General features: G+C 40.8%; 1 protein-coding gene across 1 annotated transcript in view; it reads left to right on the top strand.

Moving 5' to 3' along the window:
* Positions 1-8,622: 8,622 nt before the first annotated feature.
* si:dkey-106n21.1 (solute carrier family 23 member 1) overlaps positions 8,623-22,816 on the top strand; it is a 46,012-nt gene continuing 31,818 nt past the window's right edge. The window contains exons 1-3 of the mRNA XM_037105796.1: positions 8,623-9,167; positions 18,098-18,150; positions 18,296-18,477. Coding sequence (XP_036961691.1) covers positions 9,097-9,167; positions 18,098-18,150; positions 18,296-18,477 — 306 coding nt within the window. The 5' untranslated portion in view covers positions 8,623-9,096. The remainder of the gene's footprint in view (positions 9,168-18,097; positions 18,151-18,295; positions 18,478-22,816) is intronic.

Below are 22,816 nucleotides of genomic sequence, written 5' to 3'. Positions count from 1 at the left end.
GTGTTCAGCTGGATGTTTATTCTGACAGGATAGCAAGTTCATATTCCATCTTTGAATGGCAAGGTCATCCACTGTAACCATTGCCAGTATTCTCTGCTGGCCTCAACCCGTTTAACTGTGAGGCTCTGAAACTGCACTTAGTCCAGTGGTTTCATTTCAGTGGACACATTTGATTTCACCATTGTGTTATGTGACAGTTAGTATTGTATTGTTGCGTTTGTCCACCGTCTTCTTTGCAGTATCTGTTATTAACATAGTACAATATCTTTGTTCCTTTTGAGCGCAAACTTTTGAACACAATTCATATTGCAGGTCAGACGTGTGCACAAAGGATGTGGTGTGTTTTTTCCTCTCCAGCATTCGTCCTTCATCTCTTTTCTGAAGTCTGCAGAAGGATTCATGTTGCGTCTCTGCATAGTTGGCTGTAAGTCCTTGTTCGCTGTTCCCACGCGCTCGACGACTCTCTCTGCACCTCAGTTTCACTTGTACTGTACGCTGCACCACGATGTGCATGATCCTCTGCACCTCTTGCTGTGCTTCCCTTCACCTGATTACGAGGTGTGGTGCTGTCATCGTTGACGCGTTTGTTCTGCAAGTTAGATCCTTTGTGTTTAATTATACCAGGGAAATACAGCAAATCAATTTAATAACATTTACAGCAGAGTACTTTATATCTGGACAGGGGCACATCCTCCGGCTCTTTGTCTCAGGCAGGACGGATGCAGTCGGGGATTCTTTTTTTTTTTTTTTTTGATGAAGCGCAGTGCACCACCAAACCGACGACATCGCCTGTGCTGTATGCACCACTTCCCCCCCTGCAGCTCTGTAACCATTGTGACGTCATCAGTTTCCATCATCACCATCATCATCATCATAAAACTACATAAATAACATACTGCTAGTGCTGCTCATGTGATCGCTCCAGCAGTAAAAGGATGGGATGAACGCAGTTGACTGTATGGATCGCTCGTCTGTTTTTTCCTCTTCTTCTCCATCTCCGCCCTCCTTCACCTGACCTCACCCTGTGTCAACCCCCCGTACTCCCGCCCCCTCTCCTTTCTTTATCCCCTCTCACACACTTACGTAACAGGGTGATCCACTGGGCAGACGGGCGTTCTGAATGAACAGGAAATTGTGAATGAATAAGCAGCCATCCTTAATCTTGTCTCCCTCTCCCCCGCTGCCTTCCCATCCTCTGTCCCTGGGTCTCTGTCGAGCTCCCTGTGTGTCTCCCCGTAACATTTTCTTGCCTTCCTCTCTTGTGCCCTCTCTCCTTGCACTTCCCCTCTGTCTTCCTCCCTTTGCTTCCTTTTTTTCTCTCGTTTTCCCTTCCTCCTTCCTCTGTCTCTCACCCATCAGCTCGGTGTTGCGGCGGCGTGGGGGCTGTTGCCATGCAGATTAAGTGCTGTAATCCTGATTCGGTGCATGCGTGTGAATGCTCCTGTGTGTGCACACATTCACGGTTGTCTGCAGAGGACTGGATGTTTCTGGCTGCCTTATAACATGGCAACAGTGCCGTTTTTTTTTGGCTGCCGCACCGTCTCGCCCACCCCCCAGCCCATCTTCATCAGCACCGCCATCATTATCATCGTCGCCCCATCTTTCGGGCTTGGGAGGGGGAGGGGGTGCACAGCAGCTGAGCCAATGGTGAGGTCATGGGATGGCTTCGGTGCTCATTCAGGAAAACAGCAGCTGGATGAAAGAGGGGGGAGGGGGAGAGAGGACTAAAGAGCGCGAGCGGGAGGGGAAAGCATGCCGTCATCAGAGAGGAAATATCATTCAGAAAAAGCTGGCTGCGACGGAGAGAAAGACTGAATGACAGAAAGAGAGGGATAGAAAGATGGGCTTACGGGAACAGCTAGCTTGACATCAGCGTAATATCCGAATGGACCTGTAGTTGCATGTGTGCATTGTAGGGAAATAGAAGGATGGAGAAATGTGGAAAACAAGGATTTTCAGCCAAAAATAAATAGATAAAAAATGATAAAAGCAGAGGAACAGGAGATAAAAGGAGACCGTCATGTACAAAAGAAGAAGCAGTGGATTATACCAGTGCAGTGCAGAAGCCAATGAAAACGTTACATGGTGTGCAGAGCAAACAATGCAATGAATTTATAGTCACTGAGCCCTGGGAGAAGTCGTGCTTCAATGCAGTGAACTGAAGAGGGAGACAGAAACTGAGAACGGCTGGTGAGGTGAACGGCTGGTGTTAGGATAGGTTTTCTGCTCTCCTCAGCCAACATGAAAATACTGAGAGGATGAGAAATAACAGGAAAGGAGGGCGACACAGAGCATTCCCAGCTGTAGTGGAAACAAGGCAGGCCCAAAGACTCAGCAGCAGAGTGGGAAGGGTCCACGTGCCTAGACAAAAAGATCCAAACCAAAAAAATACATATATTTGAATGCTGAAATGTTATTTAGCACAATGTTAACAAACAACAAAAAGTATTGAGCACATACTGTATGGATGATTAAACCTGCCCAAATCATAAATACATAATAAATGAATAACTAAACCATATGCACCAACATTTAAAAAATAAGTGTAGGTGTATCAAAATGTGACATAAATTGATAATTATGTTTCAATGTTCTTCTGTATTTCAATGAAGCAACACAAATAATCACATCATTTATTTTCTATTTTATCTATTCATGTTTTAATTTTTACTCACTTAAGCAACATTATGTCAAAATTTGCTTCCCCACCGTGTCTGAACACTAATGTTACACTTTGTCAGATGTGATGTGGGTGCACGACATCATAACAATGTGTCGTATTTTCTTTTTTACACTTTATGCATGTCTGCTCCGTTACATATCAGGATGGATATGAACAGATACAAAATGAGTGTTTTTGTTTTGTTGGCTGAGGGCATGGATCCATAGATTGTGTGTAGGTTAAGGGACAGGTTAAGGGTTTGTGATTTTCTTTTCTCAGTTGGTTAAAATGATTTGATTAAATTCAGTAAATGGTGTATAGGTATATGACTATTTGGGCTTACAAAAGCAGTCAGCTGTGTCATTTTTTCCCCCTGTTGCCTGCTGAAATAAAATCTCATCTGATGCTGATGGCTGAGGGATTGAAATTCACTCTGAGGCGCTAAGTTCACTGTGTCCGGAGTGAGCCAGTGTTTTGCTAAATGCATCTATGTAAACTGGGTCAGTCAAACTCACCGAGGCCTGAAGCTATTTGTGTAGACCAGCACTTGGTCACACTCACTCACACTCACACACACACACACACACACACACACACACACACACACACACACACACACACACACACACACACACACACACGTATGGTTGTGGTCGGGGTTAAATTGATCTTTCCCTATTGTCCATGTGTTTGTTTGTTTGTTTCACTATTAAGTTTGGCTGTGAGAAGGAGATGCAGGGAGGATATTTTAACAACACCAGCATCTGTAAGAGATAACAGATGGAGGTATTATGCCAAGAGCACTGACTGTTTCATGATTGTTTGTGTGTTTTTGTGAGAGTTTCTCTGCTGGCTTCCTAGCTGTCCATTTGCACCGACAATACCACAACAGAAAATAATGTGATTGAGGGTTTGCGCTGCATTTGTCTGTGTGTGTGTGTGTTTGAGGGAAAGAGACAGAGAACAAACTGTGGACTAATGGAGAACAAGCAACAAAGGGGAACACACACACACATTCATGCACATCCTCGATACCAGTACTCATGCACAAACACGGACACACACTAAACCCAAAGGGCTGCCATCACCTCATGTACTTCCTGTGCCAGTGGAAAATAAGAGCACTGCTGACTGACGTAAACACACACACACACACACACTCACAAATATACTTTACATGCTCACACAAATACAGAGACACAGAGTTACAATAGGCTTGCTTCCTCTCTCATACACACACACACACACACACACACACACACACACACACACACACACACACAATAGTATACACATTCAATAAACCTGCAGTGACACACAAACACACTTTCATGTGGCCGGCCAACCTCTGTCAGCCGCAAGACGCTAATTAGCCCCTCGCTCCCGCCTCGTGGGCCTGTGAACTTACATAAATGCTGAGCCATTAGAGGACCGGTCCTGCCTCAAATGCTAATTAGCAGCAGTGTGTGATCGCTGTGTCCCTCCTGTCTACTTGACTGAGGAGTAAATTAAAGTTTATGCGCTGCCCATTTTCTGTCCACATTCACTGCTCAAAAAGGTGTAACCAGTTTTCCGTGTGTCTGTTTGTCATTATTAACGGTTGTGCTGTGGCAACAGCTGAGACAAGATACCATGCAAAGTGTATCAACATACTCACTTCATACTTACAACACAGAAACAAGGGCAAAACACAGAAATGTTTGTAGTAGGAGGTAATGTATATGATGTGTGTCTTCAATTTGGTGTTCAAGGGGCCGTCCACATGGAAACGCTTTTGTGTGTAAACGCACGTTTTGCATAGTTTTGGCCGATCGTCCAAATCTATCCTGTAAATGCACTTATTTGAAACCCCTCAGGATGGAAAAATCCGAAAACTCTGCCCTTGCGTTCTCGTTTGCACAGTCCGCATACTTTGTGTATCGATGACGCCATCGCCCCACCCCTCAACCTCTCGCCTTCCACCTCTTACCCCCGCGACCTCTCATAACAACAACAATGGCGGACTACATGCTTGGGTTCATACTGCAGAAAATATTGAGCCTCCTTGTCAGTTTGTCCTTCTACTGTCTGTTTGAATAGAGCGCGCAAGCTTTATGTGCATGCTCTGTCTCTTCTTCTCCATTTTTGGTGAATTTCAAGCACCACCTATAGGATAGAATATGAACTATAGCGTGTTGAGTCATTTACAATGGATCCATTTGGACACAAATATTCTTGAAACGATACCAAGGAAGACGGGGGGTGGGGGTGGGGGATAGTTTTGGTACGTGTGGACATGGCTCAGAACTGTGGGTTTAACTGTTAATGTTTTCATCTCATACTGTACAATATATAATATTTATTGCATCCTATGAACCAAGTAATCTTTTACATGCAACTGAGAGCATCCTTACCAGCAGCCTCTCAGTCTGGTACGGCAGCTGCCCTGTTGCTGACCAGAAGGCCCTACAAAGGGTGGTGAGGACAGCAGAGAAGATCAATAGATCACGTTGTGCAGATGGTGGGAAGAAACAGTCGAAGTACAGCAGAGAGGATGTGTCCACCTCCCCAGTAATAATAACATTGCACATCTAGTCATGGAAGTAGGACAGTGGGGTTGGGGTGACCTGACACGCTTCAATCGAAAATGAAGAAAAAATAATAATAATAATAAATGCAGTGCAATGATTGTTTTGCTGCACATCACGTCAGTGGTGTGTGTCACCCTAAATGCACTTTGAAATTTCATCATGCATGTGTTGAGCATGATTGTGAACTTCATCTGTGCTATTTTGGTCTGTTATAGCAAAACTATGCTAGTTTGGTTAGCACACGGATGTCAAGTGCCCAGTGCAGATCAACTGTGAGCAGAAGCAAAATACAAGTTGGCAACTGTTCACTGTCCAATGAACATGCTTCTGGCCTCTGTGCATCTCTGAAACTCTGCAGTCATTTGGGTCATTGCTGCAGACATCATACGTTTTTTTTAAGAATGGTTTAATTCATGGATGGTCAAAATCCAGGGGGTCTCAGTGTAGGATTACCTCAAATAATCTTGCGCCGCAGAGAGCTGTAATGACCTCAAGGGGTTATGGCTACAGATTAGGATTTCTAAAGATTGTCCAATGAATGTACCTTTGTAAACGTTGACCTACGCATGAATGGGCTGTATGTTCTCAATAAAAGGAAAGGGATTATGAAGGACCTATACATACAGGGACATTGCATACAATGCAACAATCAAATCTCTTTAAGTACTGCTGGAGAAGTAGGTAAATGATTTTTGCTGAAGTGAGTATGGATTGGATTTAGGGAACATTTAGTGTAGAGGATAAAGACCTTGTAAACTGTGGGGTGGAGTTTATTGCAAGTAATTAAACCACTGCCCATGGTGAAGTTGGGAGGAGCCATGCAGGGAATATTTAGCCAAACTTGATGCACTAAAATCACACTGAAATTCAAAAACAGATGGCTAAAGAAACGATAACTTGGAGATGCTTTATTATTATTATTATTATTATTATTATTATTATTATTATTATTATTATTATTATTATTTTTTTATTTTTTTTTAAAAGGAGGATCTTCAAAAATAAAATATTATAGTAATATAAATCCATTTCTTGTATGATGATGTTGAGTTCAGACATATCAAAGTTGGTCAAACATGTTGAAAAGTTCATGTTAACACCTGGATTTTTTCCCAAAGCTCCAATATCTGTCTTGGCTTAATAATAAAGTACTGCCTGAAGAAGCTAACAATAATGTACAACTCACAGCCACCACAGCCTGCTCAAGGTAAACAAACTCAAATATACTAGTACTAACAAGCCAGTGTCACTCAACTATCTTCAGCTATTGTCCATGAGGGCTTCAAGTTGTGAGATGAACTCTTCCATTAATGCTCCATTCTGAAGCATTTTGAACGGTGTCTGTCCATTTTTTTTAAATGTTACTCTTTAACGGTGCAGATTTTGAATGTATGGAGGACCCATGTGCAGCAACAAGATAAGCATGCAATCTTGAGCATTTTAAAACCTCTGCACATACAGATGACACAGGTGATGCCAATTATAGTCTGGATTCACCTGCTACCTGAGACGATTTCTAATCGGGCAAGATGAGTGAAAACACCTGAGGGCTGTTTGTACTTCAACTGCTTTTTTCCCCTCTAATGGGCAGAGTTTTTGTGAATCTGTGTGCTGAGCAGTTCAGTCAGTGTCAAGCAGAAGGTTGTCACATCCTGGCTTAGGACGGACTGCCATCTTGTGGACAAAAGCGACTTTACACCATTTTAAGTGTCTCAGCTTTTTGTGTGTTGTGTGGGAGATATACATTATGTTGAAAGGTTATTTCACAAAGACGCAATTTCAACCAACACAATCCAGCGCACAGACCGATTCTGGGGTTTTGACGCAATGTGAGTGTAATAATGTGCTTCCTTTGAATTGATTATAATAGTTTCATGATGCAATTGAGGAAACATTGTGCCAGATAGTGGAATTATTTTTGTCTCCATTGAAGAGAATATCAGATGGAGCTTTTTGTGCACTATTAAATTAAAAGGCCCTCACTGAGGTTTAAAAATGTTCCGCTCAAAAACATGTACTGCTCTACTGTCTTTGACTTTCTTCTCTTTCCTGTCCTGATCATCCAGGGTGGCCCAGAAAGTCTGGGGTCTGAAAATAAATTGACGGATGATTTAGAACAATGTACTGTACTTCTACTTTTTTTTTTTTTTTTAATCTAAAGGCTTCCTGGCTTCCTGCCTCCCTCATCCAGACGATTACAGATCAGCACATCAGCAGAGCTTATACCTGACACACCTATGGGTGCAAACCATTGCAGTGATATTTGCCATCTCTTTTAACTGACTGTCATAATCCCTCTGGATCTGGATTGATTCCAGTAGATTCAGGTCACCTGTTGTGCAGGGTGTGGACACTGGCTGCCAATTAACAATTTAGAGCAGCTCGGGCATTCCCCTCATAGCCAGTCATGGTATGACAATGCCCTTTTGTGAGGGCTTAAGAGGGGAGTAAAACAGCACACCCAGGTGATTCTTGTTCTTTCCTTGACGCAGCGCAGACCTCGTCCCACTTTATATGCGTCTCACTCCCCCAAGCAGTTGTTTAAACACAGTTTTTCAAATGATTTCACCATTTACACTAAATTTATAGTAGCATTTTATAGATAAAGCAAGCAGTAACTAATACAGGCTACTTATTTGTCACCAGTAGAGAAGCTCCCCAGACACCCTAGAAATTGCACAATTTGTAGTTACTGCATCAGAATAAACTTGGGGGCAGGGGTGGTGAGAGTATATTTCACTATATTTTCTGTTTTTCAGGCAGGTTAGTCAGAATTTCTTTTAAAAAACAGTGGCTTTTATAGTTACTCTTTCAAAAAGACAAACTGTTACATGAAGACACTATCTAATAAACAAACATTGCCTATCTCTGCAATCCTTATTGCTACAGGTGTGACCTATACAACTACTTTGTGTTTTCTGGCTCTGCACCATTAAGACACATAAAGGTTCTCCTCTCAGTTAAACCTCAAAGACAATATTTCTGTTCGAACGCTTCCATGGGATTAACTCTGCTTTGACACGATCAATACAGCAGAGTGTGTACAAGGAAGACTCATCAGAGCAATCAATGATCCAGTCTACAAAGACAATTAGTGCTGCTCGAATTACACCAAACTTTTGTAGCCTAAAGTGTCTCCATAAATCATGAAACAGAGAAAGAGATAATCTTTGGCAGTTGAGGTCAAGCTGGACTGCCACATGTGCTTCACAATGCAGTGAAAACTAACAGTGATTACTTGACCAGAAAAAAAAAAAAAAAAATCCTTCCTGTCTTTATTAAAATTCCAAACAACATAATTTGTTACCATGGCAAAAAGATCAGAACAACTAGTTTCTGGTCTCACCAGGAAAATCTCCTTCCCCCCTCTCTCTCTCTCTCTCGCTGCATTCTCTCTAGAGATAAACTCTCAGAAACAAAATGATGCTGTGCTCAGTCCGAATAGACTATCATGTCTCCTTAAAATTAGAATTACATTATTCATTGCAACGCTGTTTTTAATGAATGTATCTGCAAAGTTGGAAAATCCCAGTATCTGCAAAATATCCACTGACAGAATGTTTTTTTTTGTTTTCATATGTGCACATGGAAACAGAGTCACAATGAGGCTGTCATGGTGACATTTAGGGAATAACTAAGCATTTAGTTACGGTTAGGAGAAAAATATTTGAAACACAAGACAGGGTGCATTGACTTTTGAATATGTAAAGAGAACCACAATCTTTCTGTAATCTTACAGTTGAAAGGATTACCAGTTTACCATTTTGGGAAATGCTTGCAGTCTTTTTGTGCTAGCCGAGAATCGTGTAATGTATGCAAGAAAGCAAATGAGTACACTTCCTAAAAACTATCCCTTTGACCAAAATGTTTTTGTTCTCCGACCTGATCTGCACCCACTCACAGGATGCAGGAAATGAATCACGCCTCTCTTCTCGGTTCGTACATCCTCGACTTCTTCCCTTGCCTCCTCTCTTCTCAGTCTCTCCCACATGAGATGACACAAAGAGAGAGGCGTCCAGGCAACAGGCGCTTGAGAAAATAGGACATTTTTTGCTTCTAAGCTTAATTTTAAGTGATGACGATTAACTAGACAGTGAGGCAAAGCTGCCTAACCTGACTATTGCTTTGTTATTGTCTACTGCCGTGTTCTATCTCTGTCTCTTGTTAATTCAGTCCACAATGTGGCATAATGTGACACAAGTAATATCAAGGGGAAAATCCTTTGGGAATGCAGTTAGAAGAGCACCTTATAAAAAAGGCTACATCATTTTACATAAATATACAATGTTTAGTCCTAGTCACATGACTGTTGACACATTCTGACTATCTTTTATATTACGTGTATAGAAAATATAAACAGCAGTGCATCCTCACTCATAGCTCCTCTGGTATAGGGTTATTTTTGTGACTTTATTATGCAATCAAACACAATAGATTTTTTGCCTGTAGCCAATTAGTTAACTTTTGTCACTTTCTCATTTTAATGTTAAGTGTCGTGCTAGCTGAGCTCTCTGGATTTCCATCTACCTGTATTCAACTTAAATAACAGCAGCTGACAAAAACACAAGACCTATGAGGAGAGAGAGGGGAGTAGAAGAGGCATGAAATTAAAGAAATAGGAGCCTTGATCTGACCTGTGGTGCAAGCATGTAAAATGTGTCGACAGGAAAAAAGTGTCCTAATACGGCATCTTCTCAGGTCTGATCCATCCATCGCTAATTCAAATAACCAGGGGGGAATCAGCTTGATGCCATAAAACAATGTCTGGAAAGGACAAAACACCGGAAACCACTGTAAAAACAAGGTCAGCCAGTACGTCACATGGAATGCCCATTGTTGTCATTACACCTCACTGTGCGCCCTGAGCCACGTATCATTTATCCCAAGCCATATTTTTGAGTCTCTGTTGGTTTTTTAAATCAAACAGTGAAACTACTCATTATGTTACTCAAGATGCAATAATGTAAATCTGACATTACATTATGAGTGGCTATGTGCAGGAGAGAAGACGTTAATGGATTCATCAGCCTGGTCAAAAGGCTCATGACTACATGTGATTTTTGCAGTCATGCTCTATTCCGAGATCCATGTTAGTTATTTTTCTGCTTGGAACAGGGTTTGAGGATCACATGAAAAGTTGGACAATGGACAATGGATAGCAGGACATGTCCCATTATTGTCATGTTTGCTAGTCAACCCATAATGAATTCTCTTTTCTTAATGGTGCTGAAAATATGCACACTGTGGCGACAAAGACTTGAGACAAACTATGTCAAAGAGTGGAAATGAGGGAAGACGGATTAATATTTCTCTGATATAATTTCCAATAAAACCACAACCCTTGAGTCAGTTGTGTTCTCAATGGACCAACCCTTTTGACCTTATAATTGAACATGATTGTGCAGAGAAATTCCCCATTTCGTTTTGAATCCCACGTTTTTTAAAGTTATTCAACAGCAGTCTGACTTTAGACATCTTTCATTATTGTTCCAAACATGTAGGATTTTATCCGTTTGACTTTTACTCAACAGAGAAGAATTTCCTTTTTTCCAAGGTGCTCAATACAGTCAGCTGGTGAATTTAGCTGCGGGGGTTCCGCAAGGGTCCATTATTGTCATGGTCCTGCCCCTTTGTTGGCCCAGACAAAATCTCAAGAACACCTTGAGGGAATCTGGCACAAATTTCTAGTTTTGAAGATCCTCCATTCCATTGCTGTGAACAGAGCAGTGAGGATTTCCACTCTTTGCTCACAAAGCTGTTAGTTCACCCCGGAACCCTGCTCCAGGCTGTTCCAATCGTTATCACCCTACCACTCAGATTTCACCCAACTCCACTCAAATTGCTCTCAGCTTGGTCCAAAAAACATACAAAAATACAATACATACAAAAAAAGGAGCAGTTTATTTTTTGTTGAAACTGTAAAAAAAAAAAAAAAAAAAAATGAGCGTGATGGAATGGGAGACAAGGTGATGCCCTACTTTAAAAAAAAATAAATAAATACTCTGCACTCGATCCAAAAGTCTCCCCACTCACCTACACTCCGCTCACATTTACTGATCTTGAGCCTGTGTGAATATGTCTAATCTCTGAGTCGATCCAAGTTGACTCATGATGAGCTCTGGTCATGTGCTGCATTCTAGAGTGAACTGTTGATTGCCGGGGGGAAATGAAGTGTTTTACAACTCTTTTGACAGCTGCTGTTTTGAAGTTCTGTTGCAGATCATGCTGTTGCAATGTTGTATTCACACAGGTTCTGGTAGGTTTGCCACAGTTTATCTACATTACACAACAAACCCCATTGGATCCTTTTCATGATGTCCTATGGATAGACAACAATGACACATGACATCACACATCAGAATAACGTGTTTTCTCAAGACCTTGCAACAGCAGCTACTTCTTAATATTAGTAGAAAACCGTGGTTGCAAGAAAACAATAAAAAAAAGCAATAAACCTGCTAAGCGAAGGCTGAGGAAAGTGTGTCAACCTACTCCTTTCTCTTTCAATGTGTACCAGCCAACTTGGCCTTCTTCTTGCCCCACAGTCAGTCATCATGGTACTTTGTCATTGTAGGCTAACTAATGCTTTCTGTCTTCAGAGGACGGTATGATGATGACCACTTCCTTGCACGCAGTGCAGCAGCTACTGTACTGTGTGAGCTCCTTTTGTTCAAAATGTCACAGTGTCACAAGGGTCCATGGTTCATCAAACCCTGAAAAAGGAACCCCTGATCAATTCTTCTACTCAAATGTTTCATTCGACACTGTCTAATGGATCGGTCTGATTGTTAGGAGTGATGTGTCACTTCAATTTCTGTGCTTACTTTGGTTACCAACCCAACTAAGGACAGTAAACCGTCAGAAATGTAAGTTTGTGTTAGAAGTCACTTCTAACTGTGCTTGCAGTGACGGAATAGAATAGAATGGAATAGAACTGAGGTTAGCTTTCTCAGGATGGAAATGTTCCCACCTCTTTGGCTTCATCCTGTGAAAAACTCACCACGACTCTGATGGGAACTGTGGCAGGCTGAAGGTACAAAGAGTCTTTTCAGTACAAGTAGAACCATGACAAATTAATTCACACCTGCAAAGAAATCTCAACGGCATCAGCAAAATCTTTCAGCTGCATTTAACAGGCAAGAATCGAGGGAAAGAAGGGATTTGAGTATGGCCTTGTGTATTTTGAATTATTAGAGAAGTGGTGGTGTTTCATCACTTTTTACAATTTCAAAGCTCTTGGGGAAATAACATGACCAAAGGGCTTCTTTGTGGTGATGATCTATGTACAAGGAGAAAATCATAAATAAGACTATCAAAGGGAGGCTGAACACTTAACACCTTTTGATGTTCATCACGTTGGCTCAGTGATTTATCCTCACACCAGGCAGCATTTCTAAAGTGAACAATCACAGATTGTTGTATGTTCTCAGGCTCTCTATGCCTCTGCATGGTGCAGTGATACACAAGTCTCAGCGGTGCACCAAACAAAGCTGAGTTTCTTAGTTTCTTCTTGTCAAGCAAGTACAGACTTTTCTCAGTGGAGACTGATGCAGGACATGACATATGTAGCCGTTTTATCCAATGTAAAACATCCCCACAAAAGGCAAGTAGTGTATGTCAAAATTTCTTTTGCCTTTCACAACAAAATCCACGACTTGCTCAGTGCAGCCCATTCGCAGCAATAAATGTTGGCACATAATGTTTCTGCTAACTTACATGTTCGCATGTGTGCTTGTCATAGAAATCATAACATACTGACATTTCTACAAAACTTGCCACATCAAGTTCACATTAGGAGGGGATGGATGGCAAGGAGGTTGTCACACTGTCTCAAACTAAGTGTGACCCACTGGACATTCTGAAGGAGTCCAGAGTCCTCCTGATGACCAACGAGCACTGAGCATTTATTCATGCACAAATGTAATGATGTCAGAGTGAAAGATGAAACATGTTTCTGCAAAACTGTGGAAAACAAAGGAAAGTGCAGGTTCAAGTTCCCGTTTTTTTGTGGGTTTTTTTTTCAAGCTTTTCCGAACACAAGACAGGCCATCCAATAAACTTCAGACACTGTTGTTTGTACACGCTAGACATGACACAGGTCACGGCAATTGGCAAGGTGTGATGGGTAGGGATGTATACCGCACTGGTACTTTTTGGCACCGACTCCTAATTGGGTTGGTACCAGGTTACCGTTAAGATTCTGGACAAACGGTACTGTTATCGGTACTTTTTTTTACGTTTTTTTTGATGATTTTTTAATCAGTTTTTGACATGGATGGTTTTCGAATGTCTACCCAACCGTAATGACTACAAACTTAACAACTAACTATGTGACTTGACGTTGCAGAAATGAAACCGGGTGCCACTGTTTCAGCGCTGCAGTCTTTAGCATTAGCCGGGTTGCTAGCCGGACTGCTAACTTTTCTCGCTTTGTTATAGCAATCAAACACACTGCACTCCTTTAGCTTCATACTATGTGCGCGCTCCAAGTATTTGGTGATGTTGCTTACCCCGAATTTCCACTGGATACTGTCCACTGCGTTAAGGCTTCGATCCGATTTTGCTCTGCTGTCCGCCACCGGTTGCATTTTGAGTCCACCACAGCACAGCAGGGCAGACAGCTGGCGTCAAGAGGCCGAAGAGTTTCCGCGATAATCACATAATCACTCATGACCGCATTTACAGGGATGTGTCATAAAAACAACAACAGGATGTGTTCCCGATCGAAGGGTTAGTAGAAGAGCTTGTGTTTGTCTCTTTTTTGAGATTTGTGTGCTGGTGTAAACACAGAGTGTTTTATTTTTGAAAGTAACCAGATGTTATATTGTTGTTTCGGTGCTTGACTTCCTGTCTACTTGGTGTTAAATTCAGCTGACTTGCTGCGTCGTGCTCCAGCATCCGCCAGATATAAAAGTCCTGGTGATCTGTTCCAGAGTATTTGTAATTGCATAGCTTCTTTTCTGTTGAAGCTTTATTATTACCTTGTGGTAATGAAACAAAGGTTTAATCTTTTAACATCATATAAAGTCTTTATTTTTTTATACAAAATTACATGTTGTATATTGATAAGAGTATCGATAAATATTGGTACGTATGGTCTGTTGTGTCTCTTGGTAAAGGAAGGACTTCATCCTTCTCATCACCTTCTCTGACTCAGTTATCAAACAAATATATCATGCAGCCTGAACAACACAAGGTGTAAATTAGATTTCAAAGCTGTGTGACAAGATTGGTCTAAAAATTGCGTGCATATCTGCATTTTCTAATATTTCTTAATTATGCAATGTAGTGATAAATTCACTTTATAAGTTTATCCATAAACACATTTGGCTGACTGTGGTCTTATGATATAAATATTGTATAGCAGAAGGACAATAAATACATTAAATATGTGTGGCTTTTATCAGGAAGAATCCTGGCAGGTGTCCACAGGTTTGGTTCCATTGTAAAGTAAACTATGAGGACTCTATAGCAGTTTAGTCATAAAGAAATACGTTCATGTTGTGTAATCTGCAAATAATTAAAATTTGATAACTGAGAACCACATAGCCTACTCTTTTTTTTTAAAGCATTCAAGCATTTATTAATGCCATTTCCCATTAACATGCTTGATAAATGCTAACTGTCAAACTGTAAATCAAATAATCTGTTGATCAGTAAACAACAAAAAATAAGGTGACTGATTATGAGTTTTAATGGAATGTCTAACCCTTTGAATATCATTCTTTGTTTCTCATGGAAAAGGAACTCTGAATTTGTCATACTTAGACCTTTAGTGATAAGGTTAGTATGTTCATATTCAGTTGATAAGATGTGAAGAAAAACTTTAACAGAAAATTGATTTTAACTCAATTTAGTAGCTAGAACCATCATTAATTTTTACCCAGCACAAGCGTGACATAACTTGTATGGAACATTATTTTCTTACTCATGGTCCAAGATGAAGCCTTAATTTATTGGATGCAAAGTCTGGTCAACTTCCTCACTTCTGTGACATGTGAGCTTCTGTAAAAAATGACTACCAAGCTTAGAAGACCAACAGTCCTCAGCTGCTCCAAGCTGTTTTTTCGGTGGCTCTTTCATGACAAGTCTTGCAAATATACCATAACTTAGGAGTGAATTGATTTCTCTGTCCCTGAGCAAGAAAACTGATTCCCATTTGGCATGCGGGACAGTACTGTTAAATATATTTTCCATATTTGTTTTTACATGCCATGCACAAGTGTGTCCAGTTCCTGAGCATCTGTGATCACAGGAACAGTGAAGTTAAGTGGTTTTGGGTCAGATGAGTTTTCAATTGTGGAGATACAGATTGTAGAGTCTCAGGAAAGTTTTAGAAACAGTTAACATCCATACCCTAGACAATTTTAAATAGTTCAGACTATGACATTATAGTCACATTTTGCAAACAGACCATAAAATTGATAAGTAGGAACATCAGAGCATTATAAATATGTTCTTAATTTTTATTTATCATATATTCATCTCAGTATATCCTTTAAATTGTAAACCCTAACCCTGAAGGTAGAGAGTCGAGTATAGGAAATTTGGCTCCTTTTCAATATAAGCTTGTGTATTTAATTATTAATACACCTTGAAACACTAGCCTTGAAAAGTGTTGTTGAAACAGTTAATGTTTCCTTTCATTATATTTTCACTGCAAGGTATCATTAATGCATTCAATATATATTCAAGTCAAGCTGTTTTGGCATTGTAGAGAAATTCTGGCCAGCACAGCCAGCACTTCCCCTGCATGACCTCCCCTTTATGTCTGTGTAAAAGAAGGGGACAGACTGAAAAATGCTATTTACAAGCAAGTGAAGTATTATTCGTGATCAGAATTGATTGGTCTTACTTCCATCCAAATTTGGGGGATTATATGAACTGACCATAATTTCTGCAGAAGAAACATTGGAACAAAAATGCATTTACGGTGTGTGTTGTTCGGACAGCTCCACTGCAGTATATGGAAGCCCCCTCCTTGACAGGTATACTTTGCTGAAGGATACAATTCCCTTCTAGGCAATTAAATAATTAAAAACATTTAAAGTAATATTATAGGAAAATACATTTACTTTTTTTTAAAATCTATTTTTGTTTTATTAGAGAGACCATAAACAAAGGTCACCTCTTAGTGATTGTAGAGCAGTAGTCCACATTTAGATATATTTTTGTGTGTGTGTGTGGTGAAGTGGTCTGAATGGATATGATCAGTAAAAGACAGCTGCATTAAAATATATCTTGTTATGTAATAAAAAGTGGAAATCATCCAAATCCAAACATTAAAATTATTTTTGCTATTCAATTCAAACAGAATCTACAGATCTAGCATTTCAGAACAATTGGTTCCATTCAGCACTTAAGTTCTGGGTTTCTGGGTCACATTTTTGTCTGACTTCTGCTGCTGTCAGGTTGGGGTAAAAAATGGAAGACTATGGAAGCGAAGGTGGACCCAAATGCAGTTACACAGGAAGGCAAGGATCACAGGGAACAAAAGTCGAGCTTTATTTTAACAAAAGCTGAATGCAAAAAAACAAGGCAGACAAAAGGAGGGCAAGAAGCAAAGTAGCAACAAAAACAAGGCAAAGTAGCAACTTAAAGGCAAGACAAAGCACAAATCAAAAATCAAAGTTCAACTAAAACATGGAAACCTCAAAACCAAATCACAACAGGGGACAGGAGCATGGACAGGCAAAGACAATCCAAGACAAACAGAAAACAATGACCGGACAGGGAGGGAAGGGAACACAGAGACTCAATACACAGACACTGATTACAAGACGAGGAACAGGTGAGGAGAGAGAGGAGGAAGGAAGCCAGGTGTGTTAACGAGGGGGAGGAGCACAGGGGGAACAAGGCTGACAGACAGAGGGAGACAGAGGGCAGACCACAGGAAAGACTTAAAGGACAAGAGACACAAGAGGGCATGGGAAAAAGGAAACATGACACAAGACATGATACATCGACATAAATCAAATACAAGACACCAAAAATCAGATACAAAAACACAACTCAAACAGGAATCATGACAGCTGCTGATGGTTTGATGTGTTGCTCCCAATTGCATCAATTTATATATTTCCATTATTCTGTCTGTTATGATGTGTTTCTGTCTTGTAAATCTCAGGATAGACAGACACAACTAAAAGATGCTTCTCCTCCATTTTCTTGGTTATCAGGGTGATGGATGACAATTACCATATGATGACAAATGATTGCTTGCTTAAACAAAAGGGCCAGTAATGACCCCAGTGCCTGTCTGAAAAGTTCAATGATATTCAACAAGACATGCCTGGAGCGGCCGCACAGAAAAGGCAGTGCGATTTTCTCTAGGTGGCCGAATGCTGCCACAGAAACACAAAGAATAACTGATAATAGAAGCTGCTGCTCAGAAGAAAAAACGTTTGTGGTGACATTAATTGAAACAGTCTACACAGATATGGCACTCGGCTTCCTGTGAAAAATATCACCACAAATATGGCTGGAGAGCTCCCCAGTTCTTCTATAAACATATTCAGTTGTGCCACGCTTACAAATGCTGCCACTCAAACCTGAAGCTGTGGTTCGTACAAATATCAGTATGTAGCCTATGACACATACAATCTTGCACATATCTGTGGTTTGCAGAAATGTTAACCGCTAACATATATCTAACTAGGCTGACCATTATATGACACATAAAAAAATGACACCTGTCGTAGTACAGGTGAACTTACGTCTCACTATGTTGGTGAAGCTGCCACGGACCAAATCGTAAAATACAAATAACAAACTTCTAGCACTATACGTTATAGGAATAAGAGAAGAGCATCTTAACGAGTATGACAAATTGAAGATTTTCATCTTTGTCTGTCTCCTCTCATAGGATCCATCGTCACACAACATCACACAACAGCAGGCACATGACCGCAAGTCAGAGTAAATAAAGCCTACATTCGGTTTAGCACACCAGAAACCATTCAGCCCCAGAGAGGAGATTACAAAACTACTGAGCCGCTCTCTCTCGACTGTGATACTCAGTAACCCTGGTGACATGAGGCAGTTGTTCATGTTGTCCTCGTAGGTCTTTGGTCATTCAGAGTTTTGCTCCCGCCGCGTGCCTTTGTTGATTTGTGTGGAGTCCACTTTGGTCCTCAGAAGCAGCCGTGCACCACTTTGCCTCATTTTACCAGAATGCGTCTTGCCACAGAGGAGAAAATAGAGCTGGGACCGACGGAGCAGGGGACAGTCAATCCTGTGTTTGGGGTAAGTGTAGTGTCTTATTAATTCTCTTAACTGTTTAGTTTGGCTTTGTGACACCAGCAACATCAAAGTGTCAGAGACTGAGTAAGTAGAGGGAGAGGAATCGAAGTCACATGCAAATCTTTTCAACAGGAAAAAATTATGATCTGAAAATAAGTTTTTAAATTATGATCTTTCCTTTGGTTGCTTAACGAGAGAGAGAGAGAGAGAGAGAGAGAGAGAGAAATGCAGTGCTTTTATCTTACATTTCAGCACTGGGAGCTAAATGTAAGCCACTGTGGAATGTGAAATTACTAAAGTGTGCATGAGTGCATGAATTTCATGTTTGTTTCCAAGTATGTGGCGAGGATCAGTGCTGTGTATTTGAAATGATTCGAAGAGCTCCAAGCTAATCTTACAAATGCTCTTTTAATAAAACATCTACCACGACAGACAGACTGAAAGAGGCACATTAAAGTGGGGGACATGTGGTTTGTGTATGATAAAAGGTCTGACTGCATGTGGTGTGCAAGTGTACACAGCTGAGCCCAGGGTTGATGTTTTCCTTTTCCTTTTTTTCCCCTTGCATTCCAATTAAGTGAAGAATTTAGAAAAAAAACTGTCATCACAAGAAAAATGGGAACACCAAACAAACAGCACAGCTTCCACTACAGGTGGGCGAGCATGTCAGTCTGTCAACAAGGCACAGGGCCTCATTCATTATTATTATCCCTGTATTGTACACTCCTACACAATGGACCATGCAATTAATTAATCAGTGTTTAGGCAGGATTTATACACTGAGAAAATCAGTCAAGTTTTATTTGGACTTTGGAATTAAGGTGAAGTTTTCATCATTTTTTTTTTACTTTGTGTTTGTCAATATGTTTTACAAGAACGTGTTTTAGAACTGTCGGCCCTGCTTTCAATGTTGGTTGAATCAGTTTGCTACAGTGAAACCAAAGTGTAATTATTGGAGTTGCTGAGTTATTTTAGGCTATTTTGAGACAAAAGCACCCAGCTTACAGAGCCATCCGTTTATAGCTATAGTCGTTTATGTTTGTATAAGAGCTTCATTTTTTCATGAAAAGTCAGATAAATGCGGTGATACGTGAATGTTGGAACTTAAATCTGTGTAGAAGACGAGATGCATAATTCCACATTCTTATACCTCATGAAGGGTTTTCTGCAGCGTTTAGAGCTGAAAACATCAAACACACACAGCATGTGAGAAATCCCAGCTGCTGAGACCAAACAACGTCAGCAAGTGCAGCAATAGGGATTTGGATGCTTTTATTTGAAAGTTGGACAAGAGTTTGTGAAGATAGAAGGAGTTCCTATGTGCCTGTATGGCGATGAAGCACGTAGTTAACAGTGCACCATCCTTGTCTCCATGATGTTCACTTGACAGATGCAACGATGGTGTTTTTTTTTGTTTTTTTTTCTCTCTGTAAATCAAAATAACACTCTAATACACAGTGTATCTGGCACACCTTTCCACTTGGTTTCAGGTTATTTAGCTATAACCCATCAGTGCAAAGCTAAAAAACAGGAAACTACATGTGTTTTTGGCATGTCTCTCATCATTCCCACAAGTAAGCTTTTGTTTTTCAGTCCAGCTTTGAGTCCAGGGAGAGCCCATTTAGGGTTTCAGGTATCAACATTGGGTAGAGACTCAACTGCAAAAACAAAGGCTGACTTCATGTGAGAAATCTCTGATTACCTTATGATGGACTTAAGTGTGCTCCGGATAGTGGAGCGCTGTCATGGTACAGTAATTCTGACCCTTGAGCTCCTTCCTGGTGGTTGTTTCTCATGTTGGTAATGGCACTAAGTATTATTAGTCTGTCTTGTTTTTTACTCTTGAAATGACTGGATGTAAGTGACATCCCTTTGTTGCAGACTCAAATGATTGCTCAAGCATAGGCAGGGCTGGACAAAAGACCAAGCAGCAAAAATGAAAATTGTTGTTGGTGTCCAATATAGAGACACTGGTTTGACTTATCAAGGTGAGGCCTGGAAACACGAAGTCACAGCACCTACAATTATTAAATACATTGTTAAAAAAAATGGTGAGTGGATGTTGCTGCTTTGTGGATTCATGAGCGTCTGAGCACACTTGCTGGGCTGGCAGGTGGAGCAGTGTGAGCGTTCGGATGTGAACTTAGCTGTTTGAGGAGGACTTCCTGACAAGCAGTACACTCCCTTTCTCCAGAAAAAAACAGATTCTGCATGTCATAATGTGTGGTTAGAGCTGGACTGGATAACTGGCACACATGTAAATATTACCTTGGACTGCTTCCCCCTTTTTCCTTAAATCGCTGTTTTAGTTATGATGACTGTTTGCTTTGCTAAATCATAAAACACAAACACCTCTTACTTAATGATCAGCACGTCATTAAAAGTTATCAGATACTGCCAACAGCAAACTAAAACACTAACAGCGTCACTGAAGCAGCTCAGTTCCCCTCATTGTTCTTTACAGTCAATGACTTGAAGAGCCTCTTGAAGATCATCTATGCAGCCAGCAAACTGATTGGTCTTCCCTCCCACAACTTATCTGTCCTCATCGTCACAGCTGTGGCATGGTAGGCACACATCTCGGCACATGATGCCGTGCTCACAATGCTCACGATGACTACCATTAGTGATGCTTTACCACACTTTGAGCACATCACTGTCTGTCTGTCTGCATATACGATTCACATACTAGTACTCCTGGAACTTTTTTTTTTGTACTCTAGTTTTGCTTCATTTTAAAGGAGGGAATCTGGCTTTTACACCACAATTATTGTCTGACAGTTGTAGCAGCTACTGTTGAGTTTGTTGCACTGTTGAACGTAGTTGCCAAGATGCACCCTATCGATCTGCTTAAAGCAACTAAAGCATTACGCTGAAAAAGTCAGGAGTGGCTTGAAACATGAGTTTACGCTAATAAAATGCAACTAAAATGATCTCTCCATAATGCTGAATGTTCTCAGTCATCCAGGTCATGGTAATTCTGCGTGCTATCATAGGCAATGGGACTCTCAGTTTCTTGAAGATGTCTCACCTCTTCAGTTCTATCTTTTCATAACCCAAACACAGATGAGACTACTGTGGACCCCAGTCACTAGCTATCAGCGTTCAGAGGTTTGTTCATTTTTTTGCACTTAGCCACGAATGAACCCTTCCTTGCACTGACAAAATGGTGCAGGTGAATATAATCCAGTTATGATTCCTGTCAACATATCACAATTTGTAGAAGAAACCCCTGTCTTTTCCAGGTATGTTTAGATACTACCAGTGGAGAGATAGGGATTCACATCGTGAGTCAGTAAACACTTTGTTTAAGGTTGGGTAAAGCCACAGTCTTGGTTTAATGTTAATAAAGTAAACTGGTCCTGTCTCATTTATCCAATCCCTTTTGTCTCACAGCTTTTGGACGACATGCAACAAATGTCTCCAAGTGTAATGAAACCAAGGAATCAGTGGTTTCGTGGTCGATGTCTTACAACCTCAGGATACTGAAATAATCCCCCTCTCGAATGCCACTCGAATACAATCCAGCTGGATAGACAGATGTCCATTTTTTTGCCCAGTGAATTCACAAATACACTGGCAAAAGTTTTCACAGACTCACCACTGTATCAGCAACAGGGATAAAACACCATGTCTTAACCATTCAGAGTGTCCACTTACAACTTAAGTAAGTGACTTAACATGTTTTTGGTGGCTATTTAGGCAAATGTATTCTTTGTATCAGGAGAGTAATAGAAATGGCACTTCCACCATCGGTCATGTGGACCCCTCCTTCAGTCTCATTGAGTCCTTTTCTGTGGTTACTGGAGTGCGGGTAGATAACCAGTAGATGGAAGCAAACGTCCACGTAATGGCTGAGGCGAATGGCCTCGTAATCACTGAGGCAAATGTCGGCGGGCAGTACCTGCTGAGAACTTTGTAATGTGAGACTAAATCAAGGACACAGACGCAATGTGATGCAGATGAGTCCGCATTCTCACGGTCCATCTGTATCTGTCATGTGGCTCTCATGTGAAATGGATGTGGTGGTGGGGTGTGCACAACAAGGTGTTTTGTTTGACCGAACGCCAGCTTCGGAGCAAAGGCTTGAGCATGTGGATCAAATACAGTGTGGATTTGATCTAGTCCTGTAATATCTGAGACATCTAGTGAGATGTACATTGTAATAGTCCAGACACTTTGAGTTAACACTGGTCTGGGACAGGTGTATCATTATTTTTTTTTTCTTTTAAATGCTGACACAACACACACAACATTTCAAATCAAGGTTGAGGGGGTGCGGCTGTGGTTACCTGCAAATATTAGGATCTGGGAGAAAATGAGCTTAACTATCGAATGCATT

Source organism: Acanthopagrus latus, chromosome 8, assembly GCF_904848185.1.
Source record: "Acanthopagrus latus isolate v.2019 chromosome 8, fAcaLat1.1, whole genome shotgun sequence".
Taxonomy (NCBI): Eukaryota; Metazoa; Chordata; class Actinopteri; order Spariformes; family Sparidae; genus Acanthopagrus; species Acanthopagrus latus.
This window is presented reverse-complemented; position numbering and strand designations above follow the sequence as displayed.